Raw genomic sequence first — 14,784 nt, 5'->3', positions numbered from 1 at the left:
CTGGTCTGGCGCTGGCTGGCGCTCGGCGGCGCAGCTGCTCGGCGGCGTCGCTGGCGCCTGGTGCCGGACCCGCCGGCCCGGCGTCGCTTCGGTCGTCCCCTGAGCTGACGGCCGTACCGTTCCAGCGGGCCGCGCGCCGGACGAGGCGGCCGGCTCCAGCCTGGCCCGCTTCCTGGACAGACGCATCTCGTCACCGGTGACCCAGCTTCAGGTCAGTCGGGGGCGAGCCCCGCGGGGCTGCAGCCGGCGGCTGTCGGCCGGGATGGCTCCGGACGGAGGCCAGCGCGCCCTGCTGGTGGGCCCTGATGGTCGGGCCTGCCGCTCAGGCCGGGCCCCTGTGACGCGCACCGGGCGGATCACGCGCCAGCTGAGCTGTCTGGCAGGCCGTCTGTGGCCCTGTGCTACAGACCACGCCACAGCCCGGCTTCGGTGTCTTGCGCCGATGTCTTTTTATGCTCAAAGCACGATGTGTAGCTTGTGCGACCCAGCATTTCCAGGATTTCATTGCCGAAGTCCTCACCTTGTGTTTATGATGCTGCCTCAGACGTGTGCTCTCATCGAACGGAATCAAATGTAATCCCAGAATCGATTCCCTGTTGCTGGACTTTGATTCCGCTTACTTTCCACTATTTATTCAGCGATTTATTTTAGTAATGTTCAGAATTCATTTTATAATGTCCAGAATCAGATACAAAACGTGTCAGATTCAGATTGGGACTCAGGCTCAATTTTACCATAAACGAAAATTTTAACATTCATGTTTGTTTTAGCAAGTTCGGGATTCAACCCAAGTGGCGGAATCCATTTCACCCAGCCGGTACCAAGCACTGGTCTGGATGCTGCGCATGCAGTGTTTTTTCTCGAATAATCCAAAAAATCCAGACTTCTCAAGGCACTTCCGGATCGTGCCATTTCCAATAGTGTCGAATAGACGATTTTCTCTCCCGGCACATCAAATGAGATGCCTTTATTGATGCCGCTGTTTGGTAAAGGTCTTTGGTAAAGTTCATCTTTGCTCGCTGGGCAAATGTGGACTGGTTGTCGACATCGTTCACAGCTAACTACGACAAACATCCGTGCTGTTCGTGCATTTGAGGGGCGTTGCATTCAGAACTATGCACAGCTGACTAGCACAGCTAGCCGCGTCAGTTATCCGTGCTTGTGGATCTGGCGGGGGTGACATGCAAGATCACTTGCCTCGTCTTTCCTTGAGAAGCGACCAAAAGTCTTTCGAGCCGCGCTATATGACTGGACAAATTATCCAAAACATTCGTGTTCATTTCTTGCCAGCATAGCCACGGCTCCCTCCGCATATATATATATATATATATATATATATATATATATATATATATATATATGTCTACACATATACATATATTTATATTTATGTACATATATATTTATACAAACTGATAGCATACGGAATAAGCTTTCATTCTACCCGCAGATAGTGCACTTCCCTATCTATCTAGAATAGCTTTGTCTGCACATGATACGGGCCATGCTCTGTTGGCAACTTTGTGCGTTGTTTCGGTATCGTGGACCATCGGGGCTCTCAGTGGCAATGTCTGTTATCACCTATCATCCTGGCATGCATATTTCTAAAACTTACATGGTGCTACTTGGTTTTATTTGCATGGATTAGCCCGTCTCATAGTTTGCATCTCGACTGAATGTCACGCCTTTGAAAGAGATCCGAGAACTCTACCTGGCGTGGGCACCACGTACGTAATACCTTCTGATTGTGATGGCTGTCCTGGTGTCTGATCTCAATGGCCATCACTGTCTGATCCGTGTGTTTGAGCCGTGCCTGCTGCGTTCTGGTCTGCGCGCAGCAGGAGCGTCGGCGCAGCGTCGCCAGCTCTGCTCCCCTGGACGGCTCGCCGCTGTCGCTGGTAACTATGCCGGCTTGGCACGTGTGGAGCGCGCTGCACCTGCTGCACCAGTCGCTGCCGCCGCCGCCTCCGCTGTTTGCATGCACAGTGCTACCGCCTCCGGCTTGCGCGGGCAGTACTGCTGTCTGGATGTTGACCTGACTGCAAGCTTCCGAAGGCTTCCAGACTGGTCTCTGTAGGCTTTGTAGTGCTACGGCTATGGCTCATTGATGAAGGAGCCATGCCCCGTCTGAGTTGAACTGGACCCGGGATATGTATTGGTTGAACTTGGGAATTGGTTGTGGGTTTTTTCATCTTCCCCGCTGCGTAGTGCATACTTCCCTGGTCATGACTGCTGATTGTGGAATGCAATTGCTCGTCAATCGCTTGCTTTCAAACAGGCTCACAATGTTTAACGCATTTTTCACTAAGATGTGGATGCACACGAAAAATTATGTATTGCTGCCATCATTACCGGATGTGTGTGAAGGCGCTGGGCCTACCAAAAAATCATTTTTTGCTAGTTGTGGGGCACTTTGCGGCGGCTTACTTTCGTGATTCATGGGATGACGTTCTCGGTAACAAATTACAGCGTCACATTTCTGCAGGGTGTTAGCCTCAACACTGACCCCATTGGGAGCCGAGTACTACCTGGTATTTGTCATTTTCATAACGACAACGTTTTGTTACCTGACGTTGCGGTGAAGGACAGAAGGCAAAGGTGTTGATGTCATTTATTGTTCGTGATGTGCTGAGGTTGATGAACTTCTCTTGGACTCTGAATGTTCTGGTGTTGAAAAAAATGAATGAAATGAAAAAATGAATGGATGTTCTTTTTAGATCACTAATGCCGCATATGATGTATTACTTTGTTAAGTTGCCAGTTGTGATCCCACGCGTGACATGATGGCCCAGAAGTGAGCCGATTATGTTTTTTTCAGCAAGCAAAGTCCTAGCGAATGTAATGAAAGGAATTAAAATATTTTTTTTTAATGTGGAAACCAGTAGGACTCCCACGCGGTAGTGTATGAAATGCTCCCAAATAATTTCTAGAGGCTGAATCATGGCTGGCAGACACGATTGCACTGCACGATTTCGGATATTTATCGCTCGCTTTTGTGAACGTCCTGTAATTGGAGTGCATTCTATGTGAAAATCGTCATTTAAAGTGAGCTGATTTCCTGCTGTTGATTGCCGCCTTTAACGCCCAACCTCTTAGTTTGTGCGACTACTGGTCTATTCCCACTGCATCACGGCATTGTGTATGCTGCCGTTGCCAGCAAGGCAAACAGTGTGCTGCCGCAGCTGCGCCGGTGCGGGAGTTCCACTGGCGTGGTGTGGCGTGTGTTTGCTGCCGCAGCTGCGCCGGTGCGGGAGTGCCATTGGCGTGGTGTGGTGCGTGCCGCTGGCCTGCATTGGCGGGGCTCAGCGTCGCGTGTCTGCCCTATGTGGTATCGAGGACGACACTAACAAACTCCGCACCGACTGTGCATGATGGCCCTGGGCGGCTGGAATGCCGAGGGAGATGTGGTTGTGTTCTTGCGGAAGGTGCTTAGCTGTTTGGCTAATGGCGCTCGTGCGATGCATTTCCTGTACCACTGGTGACACAACTCCTCGAGCTTGTGCGCTGTCGGCTTTGTGGGCAGCAAATGATAATCACCTACCGGCAGTGCACCAGGAGTAGCTGGAAAAACAGTTGACGACTGAAAGCTTTCGTAAAGGGATCTCAGTATGAACGATGCTGACTGGACCCGCCGTTAACATTCATATTGCAATCACTTGCGCCTGTGGCCAACCTCCGTAGAGCCGTCCCAATCATTCCTAGTGGTCATGATCAGGAGGCATCTTCAGTAGGGATGGCGTGATCGCTTGGCCACTATCATGCGTGATAGTTTTCAGCCCTAACATCCCTAGCGGTAGACCAGGCCGAACCGTGCGACATTCTCGAACAAACCGGCTTTGGTCATCTCCCATTTTAACGAGGTGATGTTTGCAATGCTGTAGGTTAGTGATTATTGTTTGTCTACCCAAGGTCCAAAATTTGCGTGTTCTTCAACATATATTGGTCATATGCGTCGTGCAGTGCACATCCATCAATGTCCGCCGCGCTCAGCGGCTTCAACCGCGTGCATGTCGCGCAGGACGCGCCGTTGGGCTCGGGCCAGTCCACCCCGCGCACCGCGGGGGAGGCCACGCCACTGCGCTCCATGTACGGTGACGACCTGCGCCGGTGGCTGGAGTTCGGAAGCGATCTGAGCGTGCCCAACCTGCGGCGCCACGCAGTCCAGCTGAGCAACAGGTCAGACACCGCCTCGCCCCGGCCGGGAGGGAGCGGCGCTCGGGGCAGGCCGAGCGACGGCGGCCGGCCAGACGGCGTCGCTGACGACCCAATGTCAGGGTGACGTCTGTGGCGAGAGCAGCGGGGTTGGCTGGCCGCAGTCGCGGTGCGGCATTGGTGACGCGTCTCAATGGTGCGGCTGGCAGCGAGGCCCTCACCCGCCGGTTCGCGCCGTCACGTAGATAACCGGAACAGTGTCGGCTCCTGGTACAGCTGACCACGCTGCACAGTTCCCTTGCACTAGACTGTCGACCCACTGTGCGTTAGCCTGCTGTCGGCGCCAGCCTCCGGCCACCAGCGCCAGCCGGCAGCCGTTGTGAGCCGGTCGGCCGGCGTGACCGGCAGGTACACGGTGGGCGCGTTCCTGTCGGGCCTGATGCGGGTGGTGCAGGAGGAGTGCCCTTCGCTAAGCTGCCACCTGTGCCGCGCCACCGAGGCCGGCCCGCACGTGCTCTGCGACGTGGCAGAGGTGGACGGCGACAACTGCGACGGACTGATCCTGGTCGGCCACGGATACAGAGACGACTGTGCGTACCAGCTGCCGCCCGACCTCGGCCACCGGCCGGCCGCGTACCGAGAAACGCTGGCGTCGGCAGCATTCGGTGGTCATGAGCTGTTGACATACTGATAGCGTTACTGCTGGGACAGAGCTGGCGCCATGTGAACGGTCGAGACATTTGCTAATACGAGACGAAACTTGTAAGAATGTGTACGCCTGCAAAGAAAGAAACATCTCCGATACGTTTTATGGCATGGTTGATCATTCCACTGCGGCTGAGTTTCACCGTTAATGTGTCATACTGGGGTGACTTCTGCTCCAACCAGCATCCAGGGGCTGTCCGTCCACCGCTGCCGCCTCCATTAAGGGGGCGCTTGTGGGCGGCAGCTCGCGCCGTGACGGGTTCGCTCTCTGTGTGCGGCAGACGCTGCGCGTTGGCGCACCGTCTAACGGGATCGCTCTCTGTGTGCGGCAGACGCCGCGCGGTGGCGCAAGGTCTGACGGGCTCGCTCTCTGTGTGCGGTAGACGCGCGCGCTGTGGCGCACCGTCTGAGCTTCAGCGGCCAGCTGCAGGGCTCGGGCTCTACCGAGGGCGGCGCGGCGCAGTGTTCGTCTGTGCCGCCGTCGCCCGGTCCGGCCAGCGCCGGCCTGGTGTTCCGCTCGCCCGGGGAGACGGCTGGCTCGGCCGGCCCACCGCCGCCCCGACAGAAGCTGGCCTGGGCGCGCGTCCATGACAAACAGGTGGGCGCCAGCCTCGGCGGCAGGTGGTTGCCGACCGACGCTGGGAGGTGGGAGGTGGGCGCCGGCGGGATTTGGGCACCAACCGCCGCTGGGAGGTGGGAGGTGGGCACCGACCGCCGCTGGGAGGTGGGAGGTGGGCACCGACCGCCGCTGGGAGGTGGGAGGTGGGCGCCGACCACCGCTGGGAGGTGGGAGGTGGGTGCCGGCGGGAGGTGGGCGCCGACCACCGCTGGGAGGTGGGAGGTGAGCACCGACCGCCGCTGGGAGGTGGGAGGTGGGTGCCGGCGGGAGGTGGGCGCCGACCACCGCTGGGAGGTGGGAGGTGGGTGCCGGCGGGAGGTGGGCGCCGACCACCGCTGGGAGGTAGGAGATGGGCGCTGGCGGGATGTGGGCGCTGACCGCCGCTGGGAGGTGGGAGGTGGGCGCTGGCGGGATGTGGGCGCTGACCGCCGCTGGGAGGTAGGAGATGGGCGCTGGCGGGATGTGGGCGCTGACCGCCGCTGGGAGGTGGGAGGTGGGTGCCGGCGGGAGGTGGGCGCCGACCACCGCTGGGAGGTGGGAGGTGGGTGCCGGCGGGAGGTGGGCGCCGACCACCGCTGGGAGGTAGGAGATGGGCGCTGGCGGGATGTGGGCGCTGACCGCCGCTGGGAGGTGGGAGGTGGGCGCTGACCCGGCGGTCATGGCACGGGACGGGTGTTTGCCAGGCGTGCTTGTGCTCCGCGTATAGCCTGTGAGGGCCACCGAAAAATGTCGGGGAGGAGTCTCCTGTGGCCGTTCAGTACGACGGCGATGGTCTACATAATCTATAGCTGACTTGCGTGCCCGGAAGCGGCATGTCTCACTTCCATTGCAGAACCTCTGCATCGCGACAGTTGCCCACACACGTCGGGCACCTACAGTAAGGAGATCGTTGGCACCACCGCGTTCTGCTTGCTGTGGGCCACCAGCGGACGGCACCGGCCGGTCGACACTGGCCGTCTACCCACCGTCTGTGGGCTGGTGTTGGCCCGATGCTGTGATGACGGCTGGCCTCGCTGTTCATGCCGGCGGCGTCAGCTGTGCCCGTCCAGCGGACCACCGCCGTCCGCTGCCCACTGACCCGCACCCCCGCCCAGGTGGAGCTGTACACCTACAACTGGCCCAAGGAGAAGTGGGAGCACCTGCACCACAAGAGCTCGGACCTCTGTCAGTGGACCAACGCGCGCTGCTCCCTGCTGCACTCAATCGTTGCGCAGAAGCTGGGCCTGTTTCATCACCAGCCGTTCACCAGGCGTCACGACCAGTCCACCGACCAGGTACGGCTATATCACCAGTTCACCGACCAGGTACGGCTATATGCCAGTCCATCGACCAGGTACGGCTATATCACCAGTCCACCGACCAGGTACTGCTATATCACCAGTCCACCGACCAGGTACGGCTATATCACCAGTCCACCGACCAGGACGGCTATATCACCAGTCTACCGACCAGGTACGGCTATATCACCAGCCCATCGACAAGGCGTACGTCGAGCCATGGACCCACTGTCGTCTGGTGCCCTGGTGGTGTGCAAAACATATCAACTACCCGCCAGATCTATCCTATACAGCTGCTCGTCTAGGTCGATATATTTCGCTGCGCATTTTGGTCATTTAAGTGTGGTCATATTGCGCCCATGTGCTTCAATGCGAGGTCACAGCCGGCTTGGTCGCTCCCGACGGGACATAACGCGCGGACCGGCCGTGCGCAGGGGACCAACATCTACCAGAACCAGATGTCGCACATCGTGCAGCTGATCCGGCAGGCGGCGCCACCGTCGCAGCCGGCGGGGCCGCACCGGCCCGGCGGCGGTCGGACCAGGCTCTTCACCGAGACGCTGCGGGACTGCAAGCCGGGCCCGCTGCCGCCGCCCGGCCCGGCCGCCGACGCCGTGTGCCGCCACGGCCAGCAGCTGACCGAGGTGTACCGCGTCAACAGGAAGGGAGGTCAGTGCAGCGAGCGGAGGGCGGCGGCCGGGGGATCGCCTTTGAACGCGCTGATGGGTCTGACGATGGTGGCCGAGTGCACGGCGAGGGGTCGTTTACATTGCCACGTGCCGTCAAATGTGACTGGTTTGCTTAGTAGTTTGAGAAAGAAGCAACTAAGTCTAGCTTGGCTAGTCCAAACTGCTCCGACCGACAGCCCCGCCGTCTGTGTGTGCACAGACGAACAGAAGAAGTTGTACCACCAGTGCCAGACGCTGGAGTCGCTCGACAAGGACTCGACCATGGAGAGTTTCGTGCGTCTGCTGAAGGGCTCCGGCCGTCTGCTGCACTTCTGCTTCACGCCGCTACTGCTGCTGCCGTCCTGGCGCTGGCAGACGGCCGTCACGCGCGACCAGGCGCTGCTGACGGCGCGCGAGCTGGCGGCGGCGAGCGCGGCGCGCGCCGGCCGGCCGCCGCCGCGCGTGCGCCACCCCTCCGAGACGTCGTGCCGCTCTGGTGGCCGGCCGTCTCCCCGCCTGCGCCGCCAGGCGGCCGACGAGCGCTGGCACGAGACCCTCTGCACGCTGCTGCTCGGCGAGTACCTGCAGTACCTGCAGAAGATGGGCTTCCTGCCGCTGCAGTACGGCCTGAAGGGGCCGCGCCGGCCGGAGGCGGCCGAGCCGGCCGTCGTCGCATACCTGTACAGGGTGATCCTGGGCGGCGGCGGCTACCTGCTCTTCCAGATCGGCGTCGAGGAGCCCTTCTTCTACGTCAAGCTGTACGCGCTGGAGGGGCTGCGCGTGCGGCTGCGCGGCCGCGCGGCGCCCATCAACCCACAGGTCAGCCGCCGACGGGGGGCGGGGCGACACGCCGCGCTCTCTGCCGCTGGCGGCGGCTGGGTCAGCCGCGGCATGTAACGCCGGGTACTGTGAGGGTTTTGCTGTACTTTGCGGTGGGGTAACGCTTCATTTCACGAGCTCATTTGTAGTATGTTGTGCTGCCCCCCTCCCCCGTGACATTCGAAGAGGTGGCGCTGCCTCACGGGTGCCTCTCCGTGTCCAACCGCTCGTTCGGCTGCCAGTCTGGCCGGCTGCCGGCCGCTGGTCTGACGCCGGCCGCTGTCCGGGCAGATGGTGCAGAGCTACCTGGCCGATTGTGACGACATCGGCCGCTGGTCTGACGCCGGCCGCTGTCCGGGCAGATGGTGCAGAGCTACCTGGCCGAGTGTGACGACATCCGGGCGCACACCCACCTGCACTCGTACATGCACGACTACCACCTCCGCATGATGCAGCAGTACGTCGGCGGGCGGCCGCTGCTACTCCGCCAGGGCCTGCACATCATCTCCTTCCTGGAGGACTTCTACAACTACTACCCCAAGGGGCCGACGCACGCGCGCAACTTCATGGCCACAGGTGGGACGGCCGGCCGTGCGGCACGCGCTCGGCTGTGTGGTGTCGCTGTGTCCGCTCGTGGGTATGGCCCGGGGCGTGATGTGCTCTGCCCAGTGCACCGGTGCCAGTGCCGGAGCACCGAGGCTGCATCGTCGCCACCAGCGGGCTCGCCGACATGAGGTTTGGGTTTGATGGTGATGACGCGCCGGTGTGTGGGCCGTAACGCCGTCCGCGCCGCCGCCAGGCTCGGTCACGTTCGAGGAGCAGACCTCCACCACACCGGACCAGCTGTACAACTACCTGCTGACGCACGAGAAGCGCTACAAGATGCGCGTGCTGCGGATGATCCCGCTGTTCGAGGACAGCGGCGAGGAGACGGTGAGTGATGCCGCGTGGAGCCGGCTCTCAGCAGAGAATGGGCTTGCGAAAGGCCGGCCCACCGGGAGAGAGGTCGGTGTTTGGTTTGGTGTCAATCTGGCGTGATGTGCGCCGGGCGCCACTAGCGCCACGGCTACCGAGCGCTAGCGCGGCGGCTAGTGCCGAGAGTGAGAGTCAGTGATATATCCGCGCACGCATGCGACACACCTCCGTGTCATTTGCGTTGAAACCGAACATGGCACGGTCGATAGGACCATGATGACACGGGTGTACAGCGTGTGATTGCGTGTGATCGTGTCACTGTGAGTGGTGACGGACTGGTGCCATGAAGGACAGTGAGGAGCACGTAGCGCGCCTAACGGTGCTGCTCTAGCGGCACTCGGAGATGGCCGCCCAGGCCCAACAGGAGGCCTCGCAGCGTGACGCGCGACTGAAGGCGGTGTTGGAGCGTGCTCTGACGCAGAAGGGTCTAGCAGCTCCGCCGCCGGTCGACGCCGACGCAGTCGTGCAGGCTGCTGCTGCCGCCGCACCCGCATGTCTCTCAGCCGGTGCCATCTACGCGCTGCACCTGACATCGGAGGCGTCGCTGAGGGGGGTTTGAGAGTGGCGGCAGAAAATGTGCGATTATCGGCTGCTCACCCGGCTCGACTCAATGCCGGTCGGGGAGCGGAGGGCCGTATTAGCTAGTGAGACGGCTAGTATGAACAGTGCCGCGCTGCGAGATGAAACTGTTACTGTGGGAAGGCTATCCGCTTGTCGGCAGCAGCAGCAGCAGTGCAGAACGTATCCGCGGACTATTTTCACGTGGCTAGCTAGACGTATCTCGTGGATGTGGACCGACTGTCGGGCTGGCTGTACATCACCGTGTGCCCGCGGACGGCATCAGCAAACCATCTGACCAAACAGCTCCGCACGCTGTCTGCGATCACTGGTGTTCCGGCGGTGCTGCGGACTGACGGCGGACCGCAGATCGCATCCTCGACGCGGCGCCGGTTCCTGGAGCGGTGGGGAGTTCATCATGAGATGTCGCCTCCCAGATATCCACGCTCGAATGGACATGCCGAAGCCGCCGTGAAAGCGGTAAAAAAGGTTGTCAGTGCCGCGTCAGCCGGGGGCCGCCTGAGCGACGAACAGCTCGATCGCGGTCTGCTCGAGCTGCGCAAAACACCGCGGGCCGACGGTCGGTCGCCTGCACAGGTCCTTTTCGGCCACACGCTGCGGTCAGGTTCGGTGCCTATGCACCACCGTGCCTGCGCCGCGGAGTGGCAGCGGGCAGCCGGCCAGCGCGATGAAAGGGCCGCCAAGATTGCAGAGGACGTTGGACATCGACACGACCTGCGATCCCGTTCACTCTCAGCCCTGCGGCTCGGCGGCAGCGTGGACGTTCAGAACGCCGAGACTCGTCGCTGGGACCGCCCTGGTGTCATCGTCAGTATCGGCCGGAGCGGGCGGATCTGGTGGCGGAACAGGCGGTTCCTGCGGCCCCGTCGCCCACTGCAGGCGAGCCCCGGACCTCAGAGCACGCCGGGCGGCGCGGCCGCCGATGTGCCGCCGAGCACGCCATGTGGTGCTATGCAGCCGGCCGCCGCCCAGGTGCCGCCTGCCCCACCCGCGGAGCCGCCGCTCCGCCGTGGCGTCCGCGATCGGCGCACTCCGCAGCGCCTTACCGTCCGCGGGGGTGGTCAGATTTACTAAAGTAGATTCGTGTGTTCATCGCAGATTTCGTCGAGTTCATTTCCTTTCGGTGTGTTTAAAAGTGATGGTATAATCACTTAGGGGGAGGTGTTTGGTTTGGTGTCAATCCGGTCTGACGAGCGCCGGGTGCCACTAGCGTCGAGAGTGAGAGTCAGCGATATATCCGCGCACGCACGCGACGCACCTTCGTGTCATTACATTGAAACCGAACAGTCGGCTCGCGCAAGCCCGGCCCCCCGGAGAGAGGCTGCGGGCCTGTCGGCTTGTATGGGCTTGTGGGGTGCACTAGGCGTGGGCTGGTCTGGAGCTTCACGCCAGCCTGGTGAACTTTGCAGTCCAATATCTCTGTATAATCTTGGCGTGCCACGCTGCCTGGGCGCTGTCCGTCCTGAGTCTTTCTCCGGTCCGACCGGCATCTGACGGCGGCCGCCCTCTCTGGCCGGCGCCGCGCAGACCGAGGACGAGTACGTGCTGGTGCAGCTGAACCAGCGCGAGGTGCGGCGGGCCGAGCCGGCGCAGCAGCCGGTGGTGTACGACCTGGCGCTGGTCGTCTCCCGCGACTTGGCCGACCCGGCCGCCGACACCCGGCTCCGGCTCAAGTTCTACGTGCTCATGACCAGCAGGTGCGTGCCGCCGGCGGCAACGCAGGATGTGGCGGTGCCGTCCCGCCGCCTGCCGGAGCCGGCTGGGCGGCCACCATGTTGTGGCGTCATGTCATCGTAGCGCATGGAATTCTCTGTTCCGTGTGCGTGATACTGAGCTATCGAACACGGACGACTTGGAAGTGTATTAAGTTGCAGCAATCGTATTTTCAAACGGACATGCGTTACCTGTTTGCTTGATTTCCCACATTGGTTTCCTTTTTTCCAAGCATATTACTGATAGTCATACTAACACCCGTATGGCATAATTGTGTGCAGCTGTCAGACATGGTGCTCTCAGAGACCGCTGCATGACGAGTCAGCAGGGTCCCCGGACTTGAAATGAGTATCTAATACAATACACTGTCTTCAGGGACATCTATCCCAAGGTGTTCATCGAGAGGAAGTTCGAGAACTACCGGCGCGTGGATACGGCACCCGGCGTCCTGGCCGACCCGCCGACGGCCCCCTCCTCCGGTCAGTCTCTCACCGCTCAACTTCCCCCCTCTCCGGTCAGTGTCGCCCCTCCTCCCCTCTGCCTCATCCTCCGGTCAGTATCGCTCTCCCCCGCCCCTCCCGCTCCGCTGTGTGCGTCTCTCTTCCTCTCCTCTCTCGCTCTCACCCTCTCTCTCTTTCTTTGTCAAATCGCCTCTGGCTGTGTGTGCTCTGCTGCCTGACAGAGCGGCCCTACCCTCGGCGCTGCTTGTATGGAGCTCTCTGGCTGTGTTGCCATGCTCTCTGCTCCGTCTCACATAACGCCTCTGCCACTAATCCGATGGGTCAGGGCCCTTTACTCTGTACATTCGCTCCCCCACTCGGCGCCCCTGCTCATGAAGGTCAGTCAGAGCCCAGTCCGGGTTCCCCCGCCCCGTCCCGTCACACAACGCTACGGTCCGTCGTTAGGAGGCTGTGCGGTACCTTCCGGCGTGCTCGCTGTAACTTCTCACCCTCTCACTCTTCTGACGGCTCCACTGGGCCGATACGGATGGCTGCCTTGCTCGCCGCGTTTCCGCCAGCCGTCATCTGGCGGACCGTTGGCTGGGGTCGCTGGTGGGGGCCGACGGTGCGGGGACACGAGACAGCCGGCTCCTCCGCAGCGGAGAGGTCCGCAGCACCGCTCCATAACCTATCCCCGTGCCTTCCTCGGTCGGTGTTGTGGCGCGCGCTGACTGCCTGTGCGGTGTCGCGGCATGCTACTGGGGTGTGCGGTGGTAGAAGCTAGCCGCGGCATGTCTATGTTAGCGTCTCTGCCTGGCAGCAGCGCCTTGCCGGCTATAGTCGGTCGGTGTTTGCCGCGTCGGTGTAGCTGCCACTGTCGTAGCTCACAGCATTTGAGCATTGTGTAGGTGAAGGACCACCGACTGTCGCTGGTGTGGCGTGGCCTCAGTCTGTGCCAGTGGTGTGTGCGTGGTTGCGGCGGTGTACGGTCGGTAGCCTCGTGCGGTGATGGCGCCGGGCCGGCCCAGTCACCGGCGCTGGTGCTGTCTCTTCGCAGGCTCGGTGGTAGTCCGCGATCGCCGCTCGCAGAGGTCCGGTGAGTTCCCCGGCCCCGCCTGCCCGAGCCGGCTCCCGCCCTCGTGCTCGCCCCTCATTACTGACGTGATTAGATAAGACGCCGCCGGAAAATTTGAATCGTGTGAGGTTATCGTTCATACATCGTCACTTCTTTTGTTCAGGCCGTCCGTGTCGCGAGTTCATCCCGTCTGATGGTGGTCAGGGGCGCGTCCCTCCCTGTTTCCATGCGAGTCCATCCCGTCTGACGGTAGTTGATGTCAATCCTGTGTGGTTCCGCGTGAGTCCAGCCATTCACCGTCTCTCCGTCGAATCCGCAGAGACGAGTGGCACTAGCAGCGAAGACGCCACCGGCACCAGCAGCTCCGGCAGCGGCTTCTTCAGCTCGTACAGCACTCTCAGGTGAGTCCGCACGGTCGCTGCTTTGGTCCGCATCGGCTCAAGGCTCCCGTGGAGAAAGCGTGTGGCCTTATGAATTGCTGAGCTTTTTGAAAATATTCGTTGGATCTGTTTTGTCTTATCATATCACAACGCATGTAATTGCCGTGCCGATGATCTTGGCTTTTCCCCCACGTCGACTGATGTGGGGAAAAGTGCCGTGCCGTGCCGTGCTGATGATCACAACATTTTCCCCACAGGCAAAAAAAAACTGGCGAATCGCGTTGGTGATGAGTCTCTGATCCACGCCTTGTCGCCTTGACACCGGCCTTCTGCCGCAGGCCCGAGTCGGTGCACTACCTGGGCTACTTTTCGTCGCACGAGCAGTACATGCAGGTGGTGCTGGCCGACGAGGTGGAGCGGGTGCGCCGGCGGATCCTGGAGGTGGTGGGCCGGGCCAAGGTCCACTGCAGGTACGTCAGCCGGCCGTTGGTGCGGCAAGTACAGGCGCCACCCGTCGCTGTATATGGGTTCAGTCACGCCGTTGGCGCGAGGCCGTCATTGTGTGCAGGGTGCACCAGTCCGGTCTGTCGCGTCGCCCGTTACGGCTGTCGTTCTCTCGGTCGGCTCCGCCCAGTGATGGCGCGCCGAGCGGCGGTGCCCGGGAGCCGGAGCGTGCCCGCCCAGCACGCTCCGGCTGGGCGGAGCGTGCTGGGAGAGCATAGAGACCAGAGAGAGCATACGTCCTCGCTGGCCCGCCCAGCCGCCTCTGTTCGCCGCTGTGCTGTTTGTTTGGGTGTGGGTTTAGGTATGTGGGTGTGGCCTCCTCTGTTCGCCGCCGTGCTGGTTGTGTGGGTGTGGGTTTAGGCGTGTGTGTGTGTGGCCGACTCTGACCGGCGCCGCTGTGCTGGTTGCAGCCAGGCGGACGCGTTCACCAGGTAACCGAGAGCGTATTGCGCGCTGCCCCTCCCCATCCCCCTGCGCGGCAGACTCGGACGTCCGGTGATGGACGGACAGCCGTCCAGACAGCCACGCTGGCACCCGGCGTCTTGGCCGCAGCCTAGCTGTTCGCGATGTCGTGCAGTTGTCTCCGCATGCTAGCACAGTCATTGTGGTTTGTTGACGCACACACCGTGGCGGGGCGTCCCGGCGGCGGCCCCGTGTACTGTACACCTTCGTCTGAGCCCTGTCGTACTCCAGTTCCACTGCATGGCCTCCCACGCAGAGGCTACCAGGTCACTGCATCGCACGCTTACGGGAAATACCGCCAGTTATGGAGGACAGCGTCACATTTCGGCTCAAGGTCGCGTGTTTGTCCGGCGGACGGAGCTGTGAGCCTCGCAGGCGCCTAACCTGTTGCCCGGGTTGAAACTAAAGCCGCCGAG

The 14,784-nt window shown here is 61.3% G+C and overlaps 1 protein-coding gene across 1 annotated transcript in view; it reads left to right on the top strand.

Annotated features, from left to right (window-relative positions):
* The window catches only part of LOC119111385 (KICSTOR complex protein SZT2), a 59,867-nt gene that overhangs the window by 40,436 nt on the left and 4,647 nt on the right, over positions 1–14,784 (top strand). Inside the window, exons 51-65 of the mRNA XM_037235198.1 lie at positions 126–211; positions 1,839–2,033; positions 4,019–4,176; positions 4,561–4,742; positions 5,241–5,455; positions 6,571–6,750; positions 7,188–7,422; positions 7,642–8,240; positions 8,603–8,816; positions 9,040–9,173; positions 11,322–11,491; positions 11,883–11,986; positions 13,005–13,043; positions 13,342–13,423; positions 13,741–13,872. Coding sequence (XP_037091093.1) covers positions 126–211; positions 1,839–2,033; positions 4,019–4,176; positions 4,561–4,742; positions 5,241–5,455; positions 6,571–6,750; positions 7,188–7,422; positions 7,642–8,240; positions 8,603–8,816; positions 9,040–9,173; positions 11,322–11,491; positions 11,883–11,986; positions 13,005–13,043; positions 13,342–13,423; positions 13,741–13,872 — 2,725 coding nt within the window. The remainder of the gene's footprint in view (positions 1–125; positions 212–1,838; positions 2,034–4,018; positions 4,177–4,560; positions 4,743–5,240; positions 5,456–6,570; positions 6,751–7,187; positions 7,423–7,641; positions 8,241–8,602; positions 8,817–9,039; positions 9,174–11,321; positions 11,492–11,882; positions 11,987–13,004; positions 13,044–13,341; positions 13,424–13,740; positions 13,873–14,784) is intronic.

The sequence above is a fragment of the Pollicipes pollicipes genome, unplaced genomic scaffold (assembly GCF_011947565.3).
Source record: "Pollicipes pollicipes isolate AB1234 unplaced genomic scaffold, Ppol_2.1 Scaffold_7261;HRSCAF=8764_pilon_pilon_pilon, whole genome shotgun sequence".
Taxonomy (NCBI): Eukaryota; Metazoa; Arthropoda; class Thecostraca; order Pollicipedomorpha; family Pollicipedidae; genus Pollicipes; species Pollicipes pollicipes.
This window is presented reverse-complemented; position numbering and strand designations above follow the sequence as displayed.